Here is a 19713-nt window from a genome sequence, read left to right as displayed (position 1 = left end):
TGGAGAGGTGCAGTACAAAGGTTTGGGTGGATACGTAAATCCCTGAAGCAAAAGTTAAGCTTATTCTTTACAAATGTGAAAAACGTAATCAGATCTGCTAATTGTGGTGATCAATTATGTCTCAAAACATAATGTTTTTAGAAAAAAAAGTTTTAATTTCAAGAGTGTTATCAGTCAGTGAATACTAAAGAGCACTTGTATTCCCCTATATGTGCCAGTATCCTTTTGGTCAGACAGAGAATTGTCTTTGTAGGTTTTGTGTAGAGGAACTACCAGGACAGAGAGCTAGAGGAACTACAGTAATGTGCAAACTAAATGTTCAAGTATGGCCTGTTAAGGTTTCATGGATTAAAAATACAATAATGGGCAGCACTGGTTAAAGTTACACAATCACAAATGTAAAATGCATCCAAACCAACAACCACTGTGACTATGTAAATGAAAAGTATTCTAAAATAGATCTTTGCATTGCCACCGATATTTAAACCCTAAGATTCTTAATTCAAATAAGGAGAACTTCAAAATACATTTTTGCGTAATGGGTAGGAAACCTCAGGTGGAGCAACAGAGGAGGGACTTCCTGGCATACACACACTCACATCTTTCTTGTTTAAGTTGATGTATGGGCAAAAACTTTTATTAGCAACAGAAAATGTTACTTAACTAAATCAGTCTTTGGTTTACAGCATTTGGAGAGGTGCATCCCTGCCCTTGAATCTAGACTAAACTGTAAAGCCTCACAAATGGCATGCAACTAATATGTTATTGTGTATTTTGAAGACAGCAACAAGGAAAACTAAAACTGTTTGCACTTACTCTCTAAGAATTTTCAATCTTACAACCCAATTATCTTTTGTAATACTGATCCCAAACTCGGATTTGCACAACAAATCCCATCTACACTCAGGGGAAAAGCAATAAAAGCGAAGATGTTTAAATTGCTGTTGCTTCAAGAAATGTCAGTGGGATCCAATTAAATTCATCCCACAGTGTGAAAATACAAAAAGCGTGTCTCACACAGAGCAGAGTTTTATTGTTTGATTCCTACAATGGTGGTATATTAACTACAGCAGAAAAATGTCTTGATGTGTGATCAGAGCAGAGCCACATGACCCTGCAGATTAACTGAAAGACACACCTTTCCTTTGCAGCCTAATAATAAAAAAGGGTCACTGGTTAAACTCCCATGCTAGTTCTGCACAACAGAACTCAACCACAACAGAAATAGGCCTCAGAGCCCCCCATTTTCTTTAGTTTGCCCTTTTTAAAAGGGCTAAGAATAGAACATAACACACTAATCAAAGGGCATGGGTTAACTTGTTAACTTGACAGTATTTCATTTACTTATTCTGCTAACTACAAAAGATTTCTACAACAATGTTACTTCTGATCATAAAAGACAATTTGTACTAAGTAAAGGTGCATTATGTTCAGGTTATGGTTAAGTATTATTATAAGCCCTTTCAATGTAAGGGGATGCAAACATAACAATAAACCTAACATAAAGCAATGAGTGTAAAGCATGTTACAGTAGAATAGTTAAAATTACATTCATGCAGAAGTTTGCATCCCTCATGCAAATGTACAAAATCTACTTTAATAGATTGATGAAGATATATTTGAACTAGCTAAATGCGCATTAAATATTATGTTGATAAAAAACATTTTTTACTTTTTGTTTTTACCTTTCAACAATGTCTTTCAACATAAGGGGATGTAAACTTTTGCGCCCGACTGTGTTATGGGTCAAACCTCCAAGAAGGAACAGCGTTTACCACATTTTGCTTTCACGTCATATGACAAATGTTATCTAGACAAGCCCCACAAATGTGTGCTAGACAAACCACTAAGAGTTGCACTCAGAAAATTCAGCTCACTCAGTTACGAGTTATTTTGAAGACTGTGGCCTCATAAACTTGAAAAAAAAAAACATTTTGAAACAATCCTTGACAAGATGAGATATGGGAGCCCTTGGAGAACTCACAGAATTATTTGTGTAGCTTGGAGGTCATCTGATGGCTCCTCTAACTGCTCAAATACAGAATAAGGAAGCTGTCAGATGTTAGCTTTCAGGACATAAGTACACCACACAGGGGACAAAAAATGAAGTAAACAAAAGGCCAGCAAAACTGTGAAAGACTAAGGTGATCGTATCAGTTATTTTGCTTCAAAAACATGCTAACAGGTTGAAATCTATGGCAAAAAATCTAGTTTTTCCAAAAAGCTGACAGCTCATAATGCTATAAAGGAGTTCTAACAGGATGCACTGTGCTGACAGAGCCTACAGACATGCAAACCTAACAAAGAGAAGTGTTTGACAACTCAGCCTGCTGTCTGAGTGATTCATTAGCACCTCTGAGCTGACAATGATGCCGCTGTGGTACGTTTACCTAATTTTACTCAAGCTAGTGTGGTCTTGACACTCGAACATGCAAAACTACATTTTGGAGTGCGTTAAAGAGTTCTCCTTTCCTTGAGGAGCCACCTAAAAACAACAGGAGTGTGTTTTTTTTCCTGACACCTAAACTCCAAAGCCGAACAAATGTAAACTTTCTTTTTCTTAGCTGCTTGATTAATTGTCTTCAAAAAACAGCTGATTGCTCCTTGCTGATGAGACAGAAAGACAGTCAAGCCAAACTCCAGAGAAAATGATCAGAGACACCAATTTTTGGAACTGCACGTGCACGTGCCAAACTTTCTATTGGGTTTATAAGAACAAATATAAGGGCCAGGAGTCTGTCACATCAGACTTAATCAAAGTGGTGACTGCCACAGCTCAAGTAAAGTTGCATTTTGACATGTACAAAAGGTTAAATGTTAAATAATAATGCTTCAAGATTGCAGCCTGGCCAGACATTTGCAGGGTTACTCTTAAAGGTGGTGAGAGTAAGATAGAGATGGATCTATTAGCAAAAATGCATCAGTAGTCGAACTTGTGCTTTTATTACCTGCATCGTGACAGAATTTTAATATCTCAATAGGCAGCGGGTTGACAAAACAAAACTTGGTTATACAGTGGAATGTTCTTGTGCAAAAGAACCAAAATTAATTTGCTTGCTGAGAAGATTGATATCATGCACATATCTTTGTGTTTCACATAAAGCTACAGGCCGCCGCTAGGCAGCTCATGGTCTCAAATTAGCTGAGATACTTATTTTACTTGTCATAATAAATTAAAGATTTCTAACAATGTTTTTTGCATAGTCTTAGCAAAGCATCTCTCCTTGAGCTACAGCCTCCGAGTGAGTTCATGGTTCTGTTAGCAGCAAACTTTATAGCATTATTCCATTTTAGCTGTTGCTCATTTTTGTTGTTTCCAGATTAAATGTCAAACAGCAGGTCTGGTCAGCTTTTTCTAGGCACTGTTAATTCAATGGTAGGAATTACACTGATAACAGGCCAAACTGAAATTGTTGTTGGGTGTGTTTGCACTCTGCAAGTCAGTGGAGAAACAGGCTTCAGCATGGCATAACTGTGCATAAAACAAAGTTCCTTTATTATGTGAGATGGATCACTCCACTGAACACGTAGGGTGGACTGTTTCTGTAGTTCCAACGCAAAATGTGTGTCGGATCTTGTCAGCTGCCACTTAAAAATTATCTACTTACACCGAGCATCTTTGGTATAAACTTAAAATAGACTCAGATTAAATACACACATTTAGTGCTGGATTCAGGGTGGATACATAACTGTGCCCTTACTTTTCCTATATAGACAGTTTAAGTTATTTGTAGAGTACAAACATGTCTATAAGAGCACACAGTTCTTTACACAACTAACCTCTTAAATTTGCTCTCAAGGTGTCATTTGCGCAATAGCCAGGCTTATAGGGAAAAAACAATATGCCCCTTTAAACAGTGAACAGGGCTAGATACTTAACAAGAGCTGTAACACAACCTCAAATGAATGCTTTTACTGGAGCTGTATAGAGAATGCACAGAGCAGAGTAAATAATACATGGCTAAAGGAACATTTAAGTTAAGCATACTTTCCATATTTGTAATCATGGTGTTGCTCACAATTTAATTATTTTCCATTGTTTAGCCTCAGTAAGTGAGCAGTCAAGCTTCATATTCAACAGACGTGGGATCGGTCTTATCTAGCTCTTAGCAAAACAAAAAACAAAAAAAAAGCAATTTAACCTATTTCCCTATGTTAGCATGAAACAGTTTCACATGCCATTAGTTTGAGACGCAAGGTTAAGTGGAGTTACAATAGTATTTAACTTTATCTCCTGCAATGGTTAAACAATAAACCAAACAAGGGGCATAAATCTTTTAGTCTATAATAAAACATTTTACAAGTTTGGATGAGCAGAGACTTTCTTATCCAAGTGGTAGTAGCATTATAGCTATTGCCACCCAACCCACATTCAGACTGCAACTCATCAAGTATTAAGATCACAGAGAAGGCAACCAATCCCAGTCCTCCACATAACACCTCTGTGGGCTATTTCAGCTACCTGTGGTCTGATGACAGCAGCAAGGTTTCTAAATCAGTCACTTTATCATTAACAATCACTAAAGATTTGATGCATCTATCTGTGTCACAGCAGCTAGATCATACCTAAGGGAATCAAGAGCCAGACGTTTTTAACTCGAGAGACTTGTTTATCTCATGCTCATTATTAATAAAATGCCATGAGGCCCTAAGAGCATGTTGCTCTGTCACTCAAGGCCCAGATTAAAATACCCATTGACTGCATGCAGTTAAATTATTTACCAACCCTGTGGATTGCCTGTCACTCTGAAATGAACCCAAAAGAAAAGAGAAACCCACAAAAATGAACTGATGGTAAAGACAGACAGCTGCTGTTCTGCAGATGTGAGGAGCAGCGAAGAGCTCACTTCGAATTCTGTCAGCAGTGTCTGTGCTTGCATTAGTTACATTTGTTCAAAGAAATGGTTGGAACTTAAATGAGGGAGGATCAGTTAGCTTCCTCAGGCAAAGCTCGGTCTGAATACAAGCTACACTGGCTGAGCTGACTTATGAAAGGCCTCCATGAACCACTCACTACTACCTCATTAGTTTGAGGAGACATGAAAAATGACAGGGTGAAATAGCATTACGTGCTAAAGTTGCAAGCCAAGCCGGTTTCTATTTTAGTGAGGAACCACTCAGAGTGGTAAACCTATGAAGTACGACATTACAAACCAAGCTGCCACTCCTTTAATGTATTTACACATACATCAGTGATACAGCTTACTACACTGTGTGCTTATGTGGACCTCAGTGGGCACCATATAAATATCAAAGTAATGGGATTAATTCATCTTACTAAGTCAACATGCTGCCAGAGTGGGCAATAAATACTGATTCATCCCACATTTATTTCCCCTGCAGACAAAGTCATATAGAGGCTAAGGTTTAATCACATAATGTCAAGATATTTTTCTTTTAACCCTCAGTATTTGAGGGGCCTAAGCCGAATAAAACACATTTGATTTCCGTTTTAAATATTTGCTTTAAAGAAAAAAGTTGAGCCTCTGGGAAAAGATTTAATCTTACACAATATCACACTATGTTCGATTTGAAACTCTGCTTCAGCAGCTGGTTAACTTTAACACTGCATACAGACTAAAAATGGAGGCCCGTCTTTATCCAAATGTAAAACAAACTCTGCTAATGAGTATTTATACAGTTCACAAATTTACATTTTTTGACAGAGCCATTCTTTGTTCATATCATGGTTAAGAGTCCATTTCCATAATAACTAAACTTTGCTACTTAATTATATCGCAACTACATACTTGAGACACAAATAAAATTTCCCTGTATGCTAAAAATAGTTTTGAGTGTAACACTGGATTACATCATGACAATGCACAGATTCATGGAGAAGCTAAGCCATAATGACTCTTCCAAATCACATGTTTGCGAGGCAAAGAGCATGACAGTAGAATAAGGTTACAGGTGGAATTTCCCTCCTCTCTCCTTTCTCTTTGACGTCATGTCCAGCGAAGGCGGTTTACTGCTCCTGCTGCCTAGCAAACAAACATGTCTGACAAGGTGATATTCAGGTGTCAAAAGCCTGGGCTGGTGAAACAGCAGAGTACAATTAGGGAACTTTGCAAACAACAGTTCCTCTGCCTGCCTTCAACAGAAAAAAGGCCAAAATGGGATGGGTTTTTTTTTGCTTTTACACTAAAAAGGGGAAGTTCAACAGTTTTATTTCTCTTTTTACAAGTTGGTTCCTGCATTTGTGCATATTGTTTGAGGTTTCAGCCATCTCACATGATTGTTTAGTTAAAGCATATGAACATTGCCATCTTGTGGTTATTTTTAAGGGACCAAATTACACTAATTTAAACTAATCACCAAAAGAAAAGAATCATTACATATAGATTGAGGTTCAGAAAATAACTTAGAAAACTTAGAAAACTGTGGGCATTTACAGAGCCAAACAACATCAGACTAGCTCCTGGAAACCAAAAAGATCTGAGAACACTGTAACATGAAGGTAAACCACTGGATGCCCTGTCTCTTGCGAGGCCACTCTGAAGGCTTTTTGTGAAACCGGAGTGCTGCTTCTAAATAGGATAAAAGCTCAGTTCTTTTTGTGTAGCCAAATCAATATTGAGCAGCCCATTAAAGCAGCCGGGTATATCTTGGACAAGAAGACAAAGTGTCTGATGCCTGAGGAGTGATTTGTTACTAAAGGGAGCACAGCAAAGAACACTTCTCCATTGTTACCCTTGGTCATCATCACACTCCTCGGTTGCTCAGACGGCTGGCGATGATATCATTGTCACAGGATAAGGGGACTACCAGGAGGAACTGCTTTAGCCTCAACCACACTGTTTTCTATTTGTACAAATGACCATATTGTTGAAAGCCTGTGCAGTATTAAAGCTATCAAAGTACAGAGGAGGCAAGCAATAGAGGGACTGAATGTGTGGGCAGCAACATGGCAGGATCCTTGTAACAAACAAGGCAACTCCAAGCTGGAGTATATTTGGAAAGTCTTGCCTGGGTAATTACTTTCAGTGGATTGAAGTTTCCACTTATCAACAAGCCTCTCTGCCAGTGTTCCCACCATGGGAAGAGTGAAGGGGGTGCAGAGTGAGTGAAGGGTTGGCTCGTCCAACAACCTACAAGCTTGTAAGTCTTCCCTTCCCTCTGCGTCATGGCCGCCTCCTCTGAACGGAGCCACTGCAGTCCACCAATGAGACGGTGTTTTGTTTGTCCCATGATACAAGCATCTTATCCCAAAAATGTAAACATCTGGCAAACATTTAGACTTGCCACAGAATAGGACTGATCAGCAGTAGAAACCACAAATTTATCATGCAGATATACTGTAGATGTACTGTGTTATATTTGTGGAATTGAGATAAGCCATAAACATGCATTTAGATTTGTTCTCAAAGAGATTTAAGTATTTAAGGTTCACACAAAGCAATTATTTCTGTGTTTCATGAATAGTTTTGGTCTGTGGCTGCTTCAGTGCACTAGGTGGACAATATAGCGCCAGATTATCAATACTTGTTATCAGTTTTAATATGCACATATCAAATGCCTATGCAAATAAGGCTGCCAATTATTCTCTTGTTTAATCAACAGGGAAAACGTGCAAAATATGCATTGCCAGTGCCCACATTTATATTTCATATCTGAACTACCATATAAGGTTAGAGGAATAGCATAGTTTGAAGCTGCAACTGGTAGATTCATGTCATTTTGGCTTTGAAATACATTATTAGTCAATTATCAACATTTCTATTTCCTGAGGATCAGCAAATTAGTTAATAGACTACTCGTTTTACTGACTCTAAACTGAGCATGCACCATTTCAAATATATTGCTCTGACTAGTCAGTTATGGTACATTGACTCACATTATCCACATTTTTAAACACAGCATTGGAGCCACCACAGCTGCCATCCCCGACACTGGGTCAAGACAGTATTTCTGATAATAGAGAGCAACTTTAAGCCATCTGTTCATATTTACAATTGAGCAAAAACACAACAAAATATAAACCTAGCATTCATCTTTCACTTACAAGATTATATCTGATTTGTATAAATTAGATAAGAGTTTCAGCATACACATGCTTTTTATCAAGTCACATGCCGGTTGACTGACACAAAGGGGAGTCACACAAGTAGAAGGAAAAGCACAGGCTGCAGGTCATGCATCACTACCATCATATGAGTTCAGTCATGCTTCTTTATTTGTATCCCAATAAACCCTTGCGTATGTAAGTGCAATGGAAGGCCTTTGGTGAACAGAATGTACCATGACATTATCTGCTAAAAGACCTTATTAATTAACATGACAAACCCCAGTATGAAAGATATGTGTGGTAATATAACATTGGCGATATATCAAGTTACACTTTAGTAACACAAAGCAAGTAGTAATTACAAAACATGCTTTAAAAATACTCTTACCCTTTCAAAAGTTGTCATCAGCGCAGCATATTCCGTGGCTTTACGCAGGCACTAAGTGGTTTTCCTCATTTGAAATACATCATTATGTCTGCCCCGGTACGAGTTGGACACAAGACGGTACTAAAGCTACAGCATAGCCCAGCCACCGGTCAGCTTTACCATCCCGATGCTTTTCTTTGCTTCCTGACACAACGGTGCCGTTTTCTCCGACAGGGTCTGATGCGTGGGGAATTCCTAGCAGTCACATTTTCCTGGGAAATGATTGGCCCACCACCAAAGTTTGGCTGGAGCCTGATGGTAGTAAGCAAGACCAGAGAAGTCAGGATAGTTTATAGTATTGAGCAACATGCGTGGTAGGACAAGGTTAAAAAAGGTTAGGGAAAAAAACGTTCAACGTCCGGGACATATCCTATTCGTTAAAAAGTAATGACCAATACAAAACTATATCCCTTTTCACCTGAAGTTACAGGTGTGACTCGTCCACAATTTGTCGAGGGTTCGACGCGATTTAATTAGTTTTACGGACCACGGATTTGTAGATTCACTTTATTTACGGCAAATCTTGGCATGGAGCGATATGGAAATAGAAATGGGCATCTTCCGGGAATGTCCAAGCCCTTGTGAGATGAGAGCAATTGAGGTTAACTCCTCGGCGGGCGGGGTCTGCAGTAGATTCTCTGGAAATGATGAGCGCATGTTAGTGATGGCTGTATCGAATAACCGACAGAGTAAAGATTGGCAATTTGCCATTCCACATGTGCCACTGGATGATCACAATTCTATATATCCGGTGTGCTTTTAAAACAATGCTTGATACAGTAACAAAAAAAGTTGTAAATCAAAAGGACTTATTCCCATACCGGGAGTCGAACCCGGGCCGCCTGGGTGAAAACCAGGAATCCTAACCGCTAGACCATATGGGAAACTTGCGTACTCGATTGGCAATTTTCTATCATTAATGTTGTGACAGAGAAAAATATATTAAACTTTGAATAGCGATCGCTTGCATACTTGGTAGTTACGTGTTGCATTTCAGGAAAACGGGTTGACTTACGTTGCATTGATGCAGCGACTAATTTAGCCAGCTAACTAACGTTGCAACACTTTGAAACTAGGTAACGGTACCATCTAGTGGTCTTCAAGTGTTACTGTAAATTTAATACAAGCCAAGATGTCAGCCTCGTATGCCATTAACAACAGTTACCTAAGGTACATAATTGCATACGAATTTAGTTAATCGATAAATTGGCAGAGATAAGATAAATAGGAGCAAAATGGAAGATTAAAACCTTAAGAACATTCGAACTCTACTGTGTTCCGCACAAACTTAATACTGGATCTAAACATATGACGTAATTTTCGTTGGAATGATACAAGTGTCGCGTTCTCTGCTGTATAAAACATTCTAGCAATGTTTACAATGACCTCTAACTGCCTTAATTAAGTAAATGCACATATATAAACACATCACATTCAGTGAAAGTGTTAATGAGTTTGTATGTGGCTATACAGCGCATACGTGTTTAACCAATTGGCGTTAACACCCTCCTAGTGAAGGTGGTACAGTCCTTAGTCCAGTAGAAGCAGCCAAATATTTGACAAACTAGCATTCGTTTGTTAGCTAGCTAGGGGATAAAAATAATACACCGATTTAAAAAGAAAAAATACTTACTCACACTTTAGTCACTCACGTTTATGCTAGGGACTTTGGTGTAACAAGATGTCAACTCCAGCAAGACGACGTTTAATGAGAGATTTTAAACGGTAAGTGGCATGAAAACAACAAGATCTAGCTGTAGCCGACATTAGCCACCTTTGGCTACTCGGTTAGCTTTAGCCCAACAGGCAATCTATACTAAAACATCAATTATTAATAACAATTGACTTCCAAGTTCTGGCCGGTATAAATTGGGATTTGTCTTCGTTGAGCGTACCTATTGATGGCTTTGTGTAATATTAACAACACTATGATGTCCGCGGTATTCACAGGTATCGATAATTATCAACGTTATTGGTTGGGCACCGACGCTAGCCTTAGCAAAGTACCGGTAGTAGTAACGTGTTGTAACTTCACAGATCTTTTTAGTAGATGTTTATGTCGTGCAATTCATTGTTGTGAAATAGCATAATCACATCACTACATGCGTCTCCCAAAACTGTAAATGGCTATGCCGATATATAATTACTGCGGACTGTGTGTATTAGAGTAACGTTAACATTAAATAACGTTACAGCACAAATCTTTGGCCAGATGGTCCTTCACGGCGAAATTAAACGTTTTGGTAGACTCACACTGATGGAGGGAGTTTCCATCCCCAGGCTTTGATAGATCATTGTCTAAGCCTAAGGATAAGCAACCATCTGCTGGGCAATTACTAAAAACCATTAGACACTCAGAGCAGTTTGGTATGGCACAATGTTTTTCATCCTTGATGGACAGTATGATGCTATTAAACAGTACAGATGGTCACAGAGCCCAAAGCCTAAACCTTTTGGCCCCTCTTTCAAAATCATTTGTCATTGTATTGGTTTGATAATGTCACCTATGAATTAAACTTTGATAAATATACATTATTAATGTGGCAGTTATGACAGGAAAGCTGAAGGCATTGTTAATTCAAACTCACGTAGACCATTCTACTATGTTCACAGGCAATGCAAAGTGTTTTACAACTTCACAACTTTAGTCCTGAAAAATATGTAGTATCACTTTTCTACAGGCTGTGGGTCTTGACAGGTTGTAAAAGGCTTCAGAATTGCTATATGATATTTTTAATTTGCTTATATCTTCTTCAATTCTGTGCATAAATATTTTAAACTTCTGAAAGCTAGTTTTAAAGTAGTTTTTTTTTTTTTGAGAAAGATGATGTCTGTACATTTTTTAGAACTTGTTTTGGTTTTATTTACATATTTCATACCTTATTTTTTAAAATAATTAGTAAATTGTATATTTCTTGCTCCTTAGGGATCCTAAAAAATCTTTACGATATGAATACTGCAGAAACCCCTTTGCTATATGTTGATATTGCCCAAATGTGAACCCTGGTGGTTCCCGCAGGTTTAGGAATACAAAAGTATTCCTGTTTCATAATAAACACACCGGTGGCTGCTTGTTGGACATTAGATTTACTTTATTAAATTTGTTAAAGGGTCACAATACAGAATTTATGGTAGTGATGACTTTTATATGTAACGCTCTTTTTAAATTACCTATATTCTGCGATAATACTGTGCTCTTGCTGTTTCCTGTAAGACTGCAAGAGGATCCTCCTGCAGGAGTTAGTGGTGCACCATCAGAAAACAATATCATGGTATGGAACGCTGTCATTTTTGGGTAAGTTAATTTGATCTATTTAAACTACAACAGGTATTCTTAACTTTTTAGTAATTGTATTTGTTGTGTAATTTTAGGAAATTTCACTTCTTGTTCCTCGACATAAAACATCAAGTAAAGCTGTATTGTTTGTGTACTCGTTTTGAGTATTTTAAGCTTTTTGAGCATTTTGTGGAAGCTATTATCAAATTGATTTAAGGTTGGTCTGTTGCCTGTGTTTTAGCCCAGAGGGAACACCTTTTGAAGATGGTAAGTCCTCTGTAATCCTCTTTGAATCCAAATAATTTGTCTGTCTGATAAATATTTCTATTGATGTTTCCAGTTTTGAGGCTAGATCATCACTTTAACCTGACCAAAACAACTAGCCAGACTGAAGACGGATAACATTATGAAGTTGGCTAGATTAACATAATTTAGTTATTTGAATTCATACAATGTCATTGCTTTTTACTTCCAGGAACCTTCAAACTTACCATTGAATTCACAGAGGAATATCCAAATAAGCCTCCAACAGTGCGATTTGTCTCCAAAATGTTTCATCCAAATGGTACGTATTAGATTGACAGGGGACAATTAAAAACCACTTCTGTTACAGACATTAAATGTTGCATTTATTTTTTTATCACTTTTCTGCAGTGTACGCAGATGGCAGCATATGCTTAGATATACTTCAGAATCGTTGGAGTCCAACCTATGATGTCTCTTCTATTTTAACTTCAATACAGGTAATTTAGCATGTCTTTGATTATTACAACTGTAATAAGTAGTGACAGACCTAACTAACTGTTAAATCATACAGTTTACCTAGAAACCTGACCCACTGACATTGTCTGTTGTACATTGACAGTCTTTACTGGATGAGCCAAACCCTAACAGTCCAGCCAACAGTCAAGCTGCCCAGCTGTACCAGGAAAATAAGCGGGAATATGAGAAGAGGGTTTCTGCAATTGTTGAACAGAGTTGGCGTGACTGTTGACACCTGTGAACAAGTATGAACAGTGTCCTGCCCAAAATCAAGAAAACAACTTATCTCACAGAAATAAAATGACACATCTTAAAATCACTTTCAGTTTATTTGTCCCATAACTGTTGCTAAGTTTGTATGCAGTTGTGCTGTGGCGTTCACTCCTGCAGAATGCTTGTGTTGAGTAATAACATATGTTTGTTAAAGTTAATGTACCTTGTTATATGTGGGTTACTTGCTACATGTTCAAAGTATTTTCTTTAAGTTGTCACCGTTCTACTAGTTTATATAGTTATTAAACTGGTTGGATAATTCAGTGACAATTAATTAGATGTGCTTGCTGTGTGGTTTGCTGTGTAGCTACACTTCATATTTACAAAAAAATCTGTTAATGGGTGTCTCTCCTTCTGTTTAATTCGCTTTTGTTTTATTACTTTCTGACTTTAGAAAGCCCTTCATTGGGATTGGAAATTAACCTGGCATGGACATTAATTCCTTTAACAAGCTCAACTCAACAGATGCCTTTCTCTTAGCTGTATTTGTAAAGCTATGCCTTTGATTTTAAAAATGTCCTAAATATTGGTGAACATGGATGTCCCTCATCAACACAAAATACTCTGTACCCTCTCTGGGCACTTGTTTCATAATTTTAAAGCTGAGTGAGAACATTTTTATGCTACTTTACAATCTTGCATCAGCAGCTACAATGAGCTGATTATACACTTAAAACAACATGGTGTCTGTTTTCAGATTATAAAACTATACTGGTAACCCATGTAACAAACTGTACATTTTCTTGTAAATAAAATAAATATTCATCAGTTGTTTTTGTTGCCTTTTAATGCCCATCTTAATCAAGTCCAGCCTGTAGATGGTTATCAGTTTTAATTTAATCAGTTATTACAACTGAAAACAAGCAGACAAGTTAACTGTACTCACATAAACCAACATATCTGACATTTAACAAAGATCACAGCTCAGTTTCCTTGTGAAGTTGTTTTGATTACAGACAACTTGTACTTGTAGGATGATCTCCAAGTGTTAAAAGAGCAAACAACATTGCAGGTATTGCTGAGTAAAGGTGTATTACTACAGTGAGTCTAGAATGAGCACTTACAGTAGCTACAGTTTGATGTTAATGCCTCTGTAATCCTAGTCTTTCATGAGTCAACTGTCTACAGTGTGAAAACGCAGTGAAAAGCTGCATATTCTGCCAGGTTCCTTAAATACCCATGATTTGATTTTGCTGACAAAAGTCCTTTGTTAAACTCATGATATAAACAGGAGCATAATCATGACATGATACCACAAAGCACTGAACACAAGCCTTTGAAAAAAATTAAACATAGAACTTTGATATGTGGAATGGCAGGAGACAAAAAAGACAAATACTTATCCTAAAGCCCCTGCTAAAGCTCAAGTACACATTATGGCAAAGGAATGCAGAAACTACAGGTGATACCTGAAAAAGTCATTTGTTAGTGTGTGTTGTAATTTTTTCACACACAAGTATAAATACAGATGTTACACTTGAGTGATTTGCTCTGAAGTCCAAGCCAATGACAATGTTTGAGTTTTTCCCAATTTTTGCTTTGCATGCAATTTAGTGAGAGGCCTGAGGTTTAACAAGCTCATAGCGTCCCACCTGTCCTTCCTGTAAAAGCTGACCTATGAGCTGGTCTTTGTGTACTTTGCGACTGACCACAAGGAAACGCTGCCGACCCTGTCCGTATGACTTGCTTCGTAGGCCGTATTTCTGAGATATTTGGTGGATCTGTTTGCGCTCATCATTGGTGAGGTCAGTGGAGAAACGAAGATCATCCTGACGGTCTGAGCTGGCATAGTTGCGAATGATGTCCTCAATGTCACGCTTGCTGAGCTGGTTGGCAGTTTTGTCTGTGTCCATGCCGAGCCCTTCCCTGGAGAACTGCTCTTTCACTCTGATTGGTTCTGCAATGCCTTCCCCATCTCTACCCAGACCACCACCCTTCCAGCCCATCTTGCGGAGCAGTTGGTTTCCAATGTTGTCTTCCTTTATTTCCTGTCTTGTGGCCTCCTCACCAGAGCGAGCCAGGATCTGGGATCGAGATATGACATCGCTGTGACCCTCCTTCCTTAGGTTGGATTTGACCACAGCTTGTGTCCGCCTCAATGTGGCCAGAGCCTCATCTGCTGCAATGTGCTTCACTATTTTCTTTGGCCCAATACCTGCTGCAACAAACTGTCCTTCCAAGTAAACCTCACACCTCCACCGGTGATCAGGCAGAACAGTGAACTTGTAATCAGCGGTCACTTTATTAAACTGAGCTGTGTCATTAATTATACAAATAGCATTGTCAGAGTTTTCCAGGATAACCAGCTCACTCAGGTGCTTCTTTTTACCAACCTGTTGCCCAAAACGTCCACCAGAATCTGATCGATTATTTCCTCTGGAGTGTTGGGACTGCTGTTGCTGTGACGGTGACTGCTGCTGCCGTTGTGCTTGATTCATGCGAAGTTTCCTCACTGCATCTTCAGCTGCCGCATGTTTTGAGCTCTTTTTAGTGCCTGTTGCCTGTGCCACGAGCTCATCCTGCAGGAAAACACTGCAGAGCCATGCACTGTTGGGGAGAAGATCGAACTTATAATCTATCTTCATACGATTAAAAGCTGCAGAATTGTTTAGTATACAGATGGCATCGTGAGCATTGTCCATAACTACAAACTCTGTCCAGTGTTTTCTCTTGTCAGGCTCATACTGGCCTTTAGAGCTGGGTGTCGGTTTATCCTCTGGATTGCGGAGTGCAGGCAGAAAGGCTGGGGTTGGGCTGTGCATCTGGCACACAACCATGTCACTGACTACTGAGTGTCTGTATTTGCGTTGCACAACACGAACCTCAACTGGTTTCAGGAAGAGTTTTACAGCTTGCTCAGAGGCTCTGTCCCTTGCTCCATTTTTACTGCCCGAGTATCCAGTGGCAAGATACACCCCCTGACATCTCAGTTCACAGGCATAACCGTCTGTTGGCACTTTCCTGTTCTTCGGTAGATCAGCCTGTGGAATGTCCTTTAGGTTGACATATATATACTCAGGGTTGGTCTTGCAGGCCTGAATGCTCCTGCTTAACATGAAATTATAGTTCGGCGAGTCGCTTCCAGTGATGAACATGGGATCCCTAAAAGCAACAGCCAACGCAGATGCAACATTGGTAATCAGTCTTTGCTTCTCATCTAAAGTTGACTGAGATATAGGAAGAGGCTGGGATGAAGAGCCCAAATGAGACTGGTTAGGACTGTTTCTGCCGGGGCTGATGTGGACTCTGCTAAACGGCCTGTTTGATGACATACGATCCTGATGACTATACCCCAAACCCTGACGTCCTGAGTCCCAGCCACCGGATCCTCTCACTCCCCCATAGCCATTGTACCTGTTGGACTGAGAGTAGGATTCTGAATTTCGAGAGGTGTGGGCTTCATACTTGGCTGTGTAGTCCTGCTGTGTTTTGGCCATAAAGTTTGAAGTGGACCCTCGTCCTCCATAACCTAAGCCAATCGTGCCACCTGAAATCTCGCTGTCACGGTCTCCATCTCTATGGGACCCCCAAGAGTCAGAACTGTATTGCGGCACTCTTTCAAAAGCAGGTCTTAGGAAAGAGGAACCCTGCAGTCTGCTGGAGCTACTGTAGGAAGAGTGTTCAGACTCCCACTGTCGCGCACCATATGACTCACTTCTCCTTCGCTCCTTATCGTTTTCCTTCTCATCTGCACCAGTTCCTCCATTGCTTCCCCCGCTGACAAAGTGTACAGGCTCAAATCGAGGTCTGGAACCAAATTTTGACACAGGCATTTTCCTCATGGGCTCGTCTCCTGCAATAAAATAATGGTAAATAGTCAGAAAACTCAAAAGAGACATTTTAGCTGACATAAAGCCAAGTAAGCAGAACTCACAGAACCAATTCTTTCCTTTAAGTACAAAAGACCTCTTCTCTAGTAAAACCACCAGCTGATCTTGCATCAGCTTCAGAATCCAGCAATTTAAATGTATATATCATGTCAATAAATCATAAAAATCAAAGGTAGTTTTGAATCAAGACATTAAGTATCGTGTTTGAAGCATGTAGCTATTAAGCAGTGACCTGTTAATATGTATGTATGTATGTATGTATGTATAACACATAGTGTCAAATCAATATATATATTTATATTGTGCATCTTTGGCAAAAATACTTGACAAACTCAGACTAATTACTAATAATGACTGCCTAGCCCCTGTAACCTTGCCCCTGTCAAACCGAGTTTGCATCTGAAAGGTAAAGAAAGTTCTTTAATAAATGTCAGAGTAAAAAGTACAATGTTGACAAACTGCACTGGAGTGAATGTTAAGCATAAAATGAAAATACTCAAATCTACTTAGTTACTTTCTTCCACTGCTTATCGCGCTTTAAGGTTAATGAATTTTCATCTTGGATCTGCACAACAGCCCAAGCCCCGAAGCCTAACCCTTTCTTGTCTATCATCTTTAAATAACTTTTATTTACAATAATCTAAATAGAAAACTAACTATATATTGTCATATATAGTCATTTAAACAGCTACCCCAAAAATTTTATAATACATTGTGATAAAATTTTAAGTCTACATTGTTCACAGATTACTTTGGATTTAAGGATGTACAGTAAATGTGAAATGAACAGCACCTAAAATCAAGTAAATTGTATTTTTAATTAAAATAAACTTTTAAATACCATAACAGACTATAAATCCTAGACCAATACTCACTGCCATCACATGAAATAGGTCTCTTTTTTGCTTCAGAACTAGGACTCGGGTCAAAGGAGGGCATTTCGCCAGGGTCGGTCCCTTCTGCCATCACCAGCACCGTCCAAATCAAATCCAGGCCATACCTGTTATTGAAGCCAAGTAAGTGAGTCAGACGTCAAGTAGAAGGATGAGACAAACAAGCATAAACAACCGTGTTGTAGACAGTTTAACGTAGGATATTCAGAGATTTGGTGAAGTTCATCCTCAATACATTTGAAGGGAGAAAACTAATCTCGTGTGATTTTGGACAAAAAAAGTTTCTGATCATGCCTCAAGTGTTTTCTTTACCTCACGATCTTTGTTTGAAGTTTAGTTATTTAAAAAGCTTTGATTAAACCAGCTGATGGTTCACAGGGGAATGACAGACTGAGACTGAAGTGCATGCAGCCTGGCCCATCATGGTTAATAAATGGTTTTGTCATTACCCTCACGTTAAATGGGTTTTATTTCAAAACCAAATCATCTGTATCTAATAAATAGACTCAAGCGATTTTCAAGTTGGATTTAAATATTTAGGAAACAACAACAGGGTAATAAAAAAAAAAACATTTACTAATCATGTAGGCCCCACTGCATGCACTTTAGAGATGGTCCCTAACTTCAGTCTGTCATTTCCCTGTGACCCATCGCCTGGCGCAGAGCGTTTTAAAGACCTACGCTTCAAATACGGATCGTGGGGTAAAGAAGACACGTGTGCGTGATTAGAAACACTGTTGTCCCTAATGCGCAACAAATCTGCTGGAGATTAGTTTTCTCCCTTTAAATGTATTGGGGATGAACTTCGCCAAATCTCTAAATATTCAGGGTTAAACTGTCTACACCATAAACATGCATATACATCCAGACATGAGTAAATGCACCATGCTTGTCTGTAGAGGCTAAAAACAAACCCTTAAACCCCGTCAACGCCTATCGGGAATATGCACTGACAAAAATTCTAACTACCTGGCCAGACAGAACATTGTATCACTATATTCCATGCTGCCGGCTTGGGGGAAAAAAGCTCATTTGGGTGCAAACACAAAGCTTTGACAGAGTGACGCAGTGGGCCGATAGGGCACACAAGCTAACAGTTAAACTAGTCCACATGCGACTGGTTAGCAGACCCGGTCTTACTTTAAGGTGTAGCCTTTGTTCCGATTTCTGTGTTTGTTCTTCAGCTTAAGCAGGAGACAGTGGCGTTTTTTATCATCAGCAGACTGATTGTTATTATAGTACTAGCCTCTGTTAGCTAGCTGGTCACTGCTAGCACTAACCAGCTAGCCTCTGGCCCCACTTCAGCAGCCTACTCATGTAGTTCACAACCAGATGTAGTCCAGTGAAGAATCCCACATATGGGTTTGTGTCCTTTAAAGGTGACTTTTCTATACGGATAGTGAAAAATGCTGCGCAAACGACCCCCGGGAGATGCAGACACTCATTCAACTGTAGCAGGAAGCATCCATTTTCTGGTCCAGCTGCACTAAAAATCATGGCGCCTGTCACTAAACTGACCCAGAATGCTTTGCCGGCGGACACTTCGGGCACAGTGAGCCGCTGTCACTCTCCTTCCATTCGTTCATGTAGTTTATAAACTCTGCTGTACATACAGCACATAAATATTTATATGCACACTTATCCTTTGACATAACAAAACTGAATGATACCTTGACTCGACTGCAGTGCATATTTACAGCCGAGTACTTAGTTTAAATGTATTTGTCAAATTTGTTTTTACTGTGACGCTCCTATGTTCAATAAATGTTGTGCTTCTATTATGTCAAATTATTATTAGTTTTTTATTCGCCACGGACGTATGGACGTTATGTCCTTGGGCACATACCGAGTTATAAGACCTCTCCAGAGCCTGAAAGAGAAAGATAATGACGGTAAATCTAAATCAGATTTAATTCCCTAGTACCAAGTCCAGTCTCGAAAATTAGGTCTATAACGTAATTTAACGTCATTTTGTGTCTATATTTGGCCATAATGACTTCCTCGTGGTTACTGTGGGCTTATTATTGATCAACACGTTTCCTTTTAATGTCTCTTAAGGTTCACTGTGTGTCTATGTTTCTGTCATGGTTATTTTGCATCCCTAAACTGTTTATTCATTTTTAAACGAGAGATTATAACACTGTCACCCAGTAAATGTTCGGCACTTATATAGGGCTTTTCTGACTATTGGTACTGAAAGCGCTTTACACTGCTTCTCGTTTACCCATTCGCACTCACAATAA

The 19713-nt window shown here is 39.0% G+C and overlaps 3 protein-coding genes and 1 non-coding gene across 6 annotated transcripts in view; 1 reads left to right on the top strand and 3 right to left on the bottom strand.

Moving 5' to 3' along the window:
* Nucleotides 1-8986, bottom strand: part of elf1 (E74-like ETS transcription factor 1) — a 37479-nt gene extending 28493 nt beyond the window's left edge. The window contains exon 1 of the mRNA XM_067519273.1: nucleotides 8397-8986. The gene's annotated coding sequence lies outside the window, so the exon portion shown is untranslated. The remainder of the gene's footprint in view (nucleotides 1-8396) is intronic.
* A 261-nt stretch (nucleotides 8987-9247) lies between these two features.
* trnae-uuc (transfer RNA glutamic acid (anticodon UUC)) lies at nucleotides 9248-9319 on the bottom strand. Its single transcript has one exon. It is a non-coding gene; the product is annotated as a tRNA-Glu (tRNA).
* Nucleotides 9320-9958: 639 nt separating this feature from the next.
* Nucleotides 9959-13515, top strand: ube2a (ubiquitin-conjugating enzyme E2A (RAD6 homolog)). 2 transcript variants are annotated; one of them, XM_067519281.1, is made up of 6 exons: nucleotides 9959-10160; nucleotides 11650-11730; nucleotides 11930-11979; nucleotides 12188-12277; nucleotides 12367-12455; nucleotides 12578-13515. In XM_067519281.1, exons 1-6 carry the CDS (start codon nucleotides 10117-10119, stop codon nucleotides 12704-12706), a joined length of 483 nt encoding a protein of 160 aa, XP_067375382.1. In that variant the 5' UTR covers nucleotides 9959-10116; the 3' UTR covers nucleotides 12707-13515. The 2 variants fall into 2 exon arrangements, with proteins under 2 accessions (XP_067375382.1, XP_067375383.1); XM_067519282.1 differs by having other exon boundaries at nucleotides 9961-10160; nucleotides 11954-11979.
* Nucleotides 13516-13576: 61 nt separating this feature from the next.
* Nucleotides 13577-18997, bottom strand: nkrf (NFKB repressing factor). Of its 2 annotated transcripts, none has more exons than XM_067519270.1 (3): nucleotides 18611-18997; nucleotides 17453-17577; nucleotides 13577-16540 (listed from the first exon to the last, which is right to left on the bottom strand). In XM_067519270.1, exons 2-3 carry the CDS (start codon nucleotides 17541-17543, stop codon nucleotides 14298-14300), a joined length of 2334 nt encoding a protein of 777 aa, XP_067375371.1. In that variant the 5' UTR covers nucleotides 17544-17577; nucleotides 18611-18997; the 3' UTR covers nucleotides 13577-14297. The 2 variants fall into 2 exon arrangements, with proteins under 2 accessions (XP_067375371.1, XP_067375372.1); XM_067519271.1 differs by having other exon boundaries at nucleotides 18717-18997.
* Between the last annotated feature and the right edge of the window lie 716 nt (nucleotides 18998-19713).

The sequence above is a fragment of the Channa argus genome, chromosome 10 (assembly GCF_033026475.1).
Source record: "Channa argus isolate prfri chromosome 10, Channa argus male v1.0, whole genome shotgun sequence".
In the NCBI taxonomy this organism is placed as follows: Eukaryota; Metazoa; Chordata; class Actinopteri; order Anabantiformes; family Channidae; genus Channa; species Channa argus.
Note: the sequence above shows the minus strand (reverse complement) of the source record. Positions and strands in the feature narration are given on the sequence as shown.

What these genes read in the sequence shown, in the direction of transcription:
- nkrf (XM_067519270.1), bottom strand. Translation starts at nt 17,543, where the DNA reads ATGGCAGAAGGGACCGACCCTGGCGAAATGCCCTCCTTTGACCCGAGT. An exon ending in ACCTATTTCATGTGATGGCA is followed by an intron (nt 16,541 to 17,452) that starts GTGAGTATTGGT and finishes ATTTTATTGCAG; the next exon opens with GAGACGAGCCCATGAGGAAA.
- ube2a (XM_067519281.1), top strand. Translation starts at nt 10,117, where the DNA reads ATGTCAACTCCAGCAAGACGACGTTTAATGAGAGATTTTAAACG. An exon ending in CAAAATGTTTCATCCAAATG is followed by an intron (nt 12,278 to 12,366) that starts GTACGTATTAGA and finishes ACTTTTCTGCAG; the next exon opens with TGTACGCAGATGGCAGCATA. An exon ending in CTATTTTAACTTCAATACAG is followed by an intron (nt 12,456 to 12,577) that starts GTAATTTAGCAT and finishes GTACATTGACAG; the next exon opens with TCTTTACTGGATGAGCCAAA.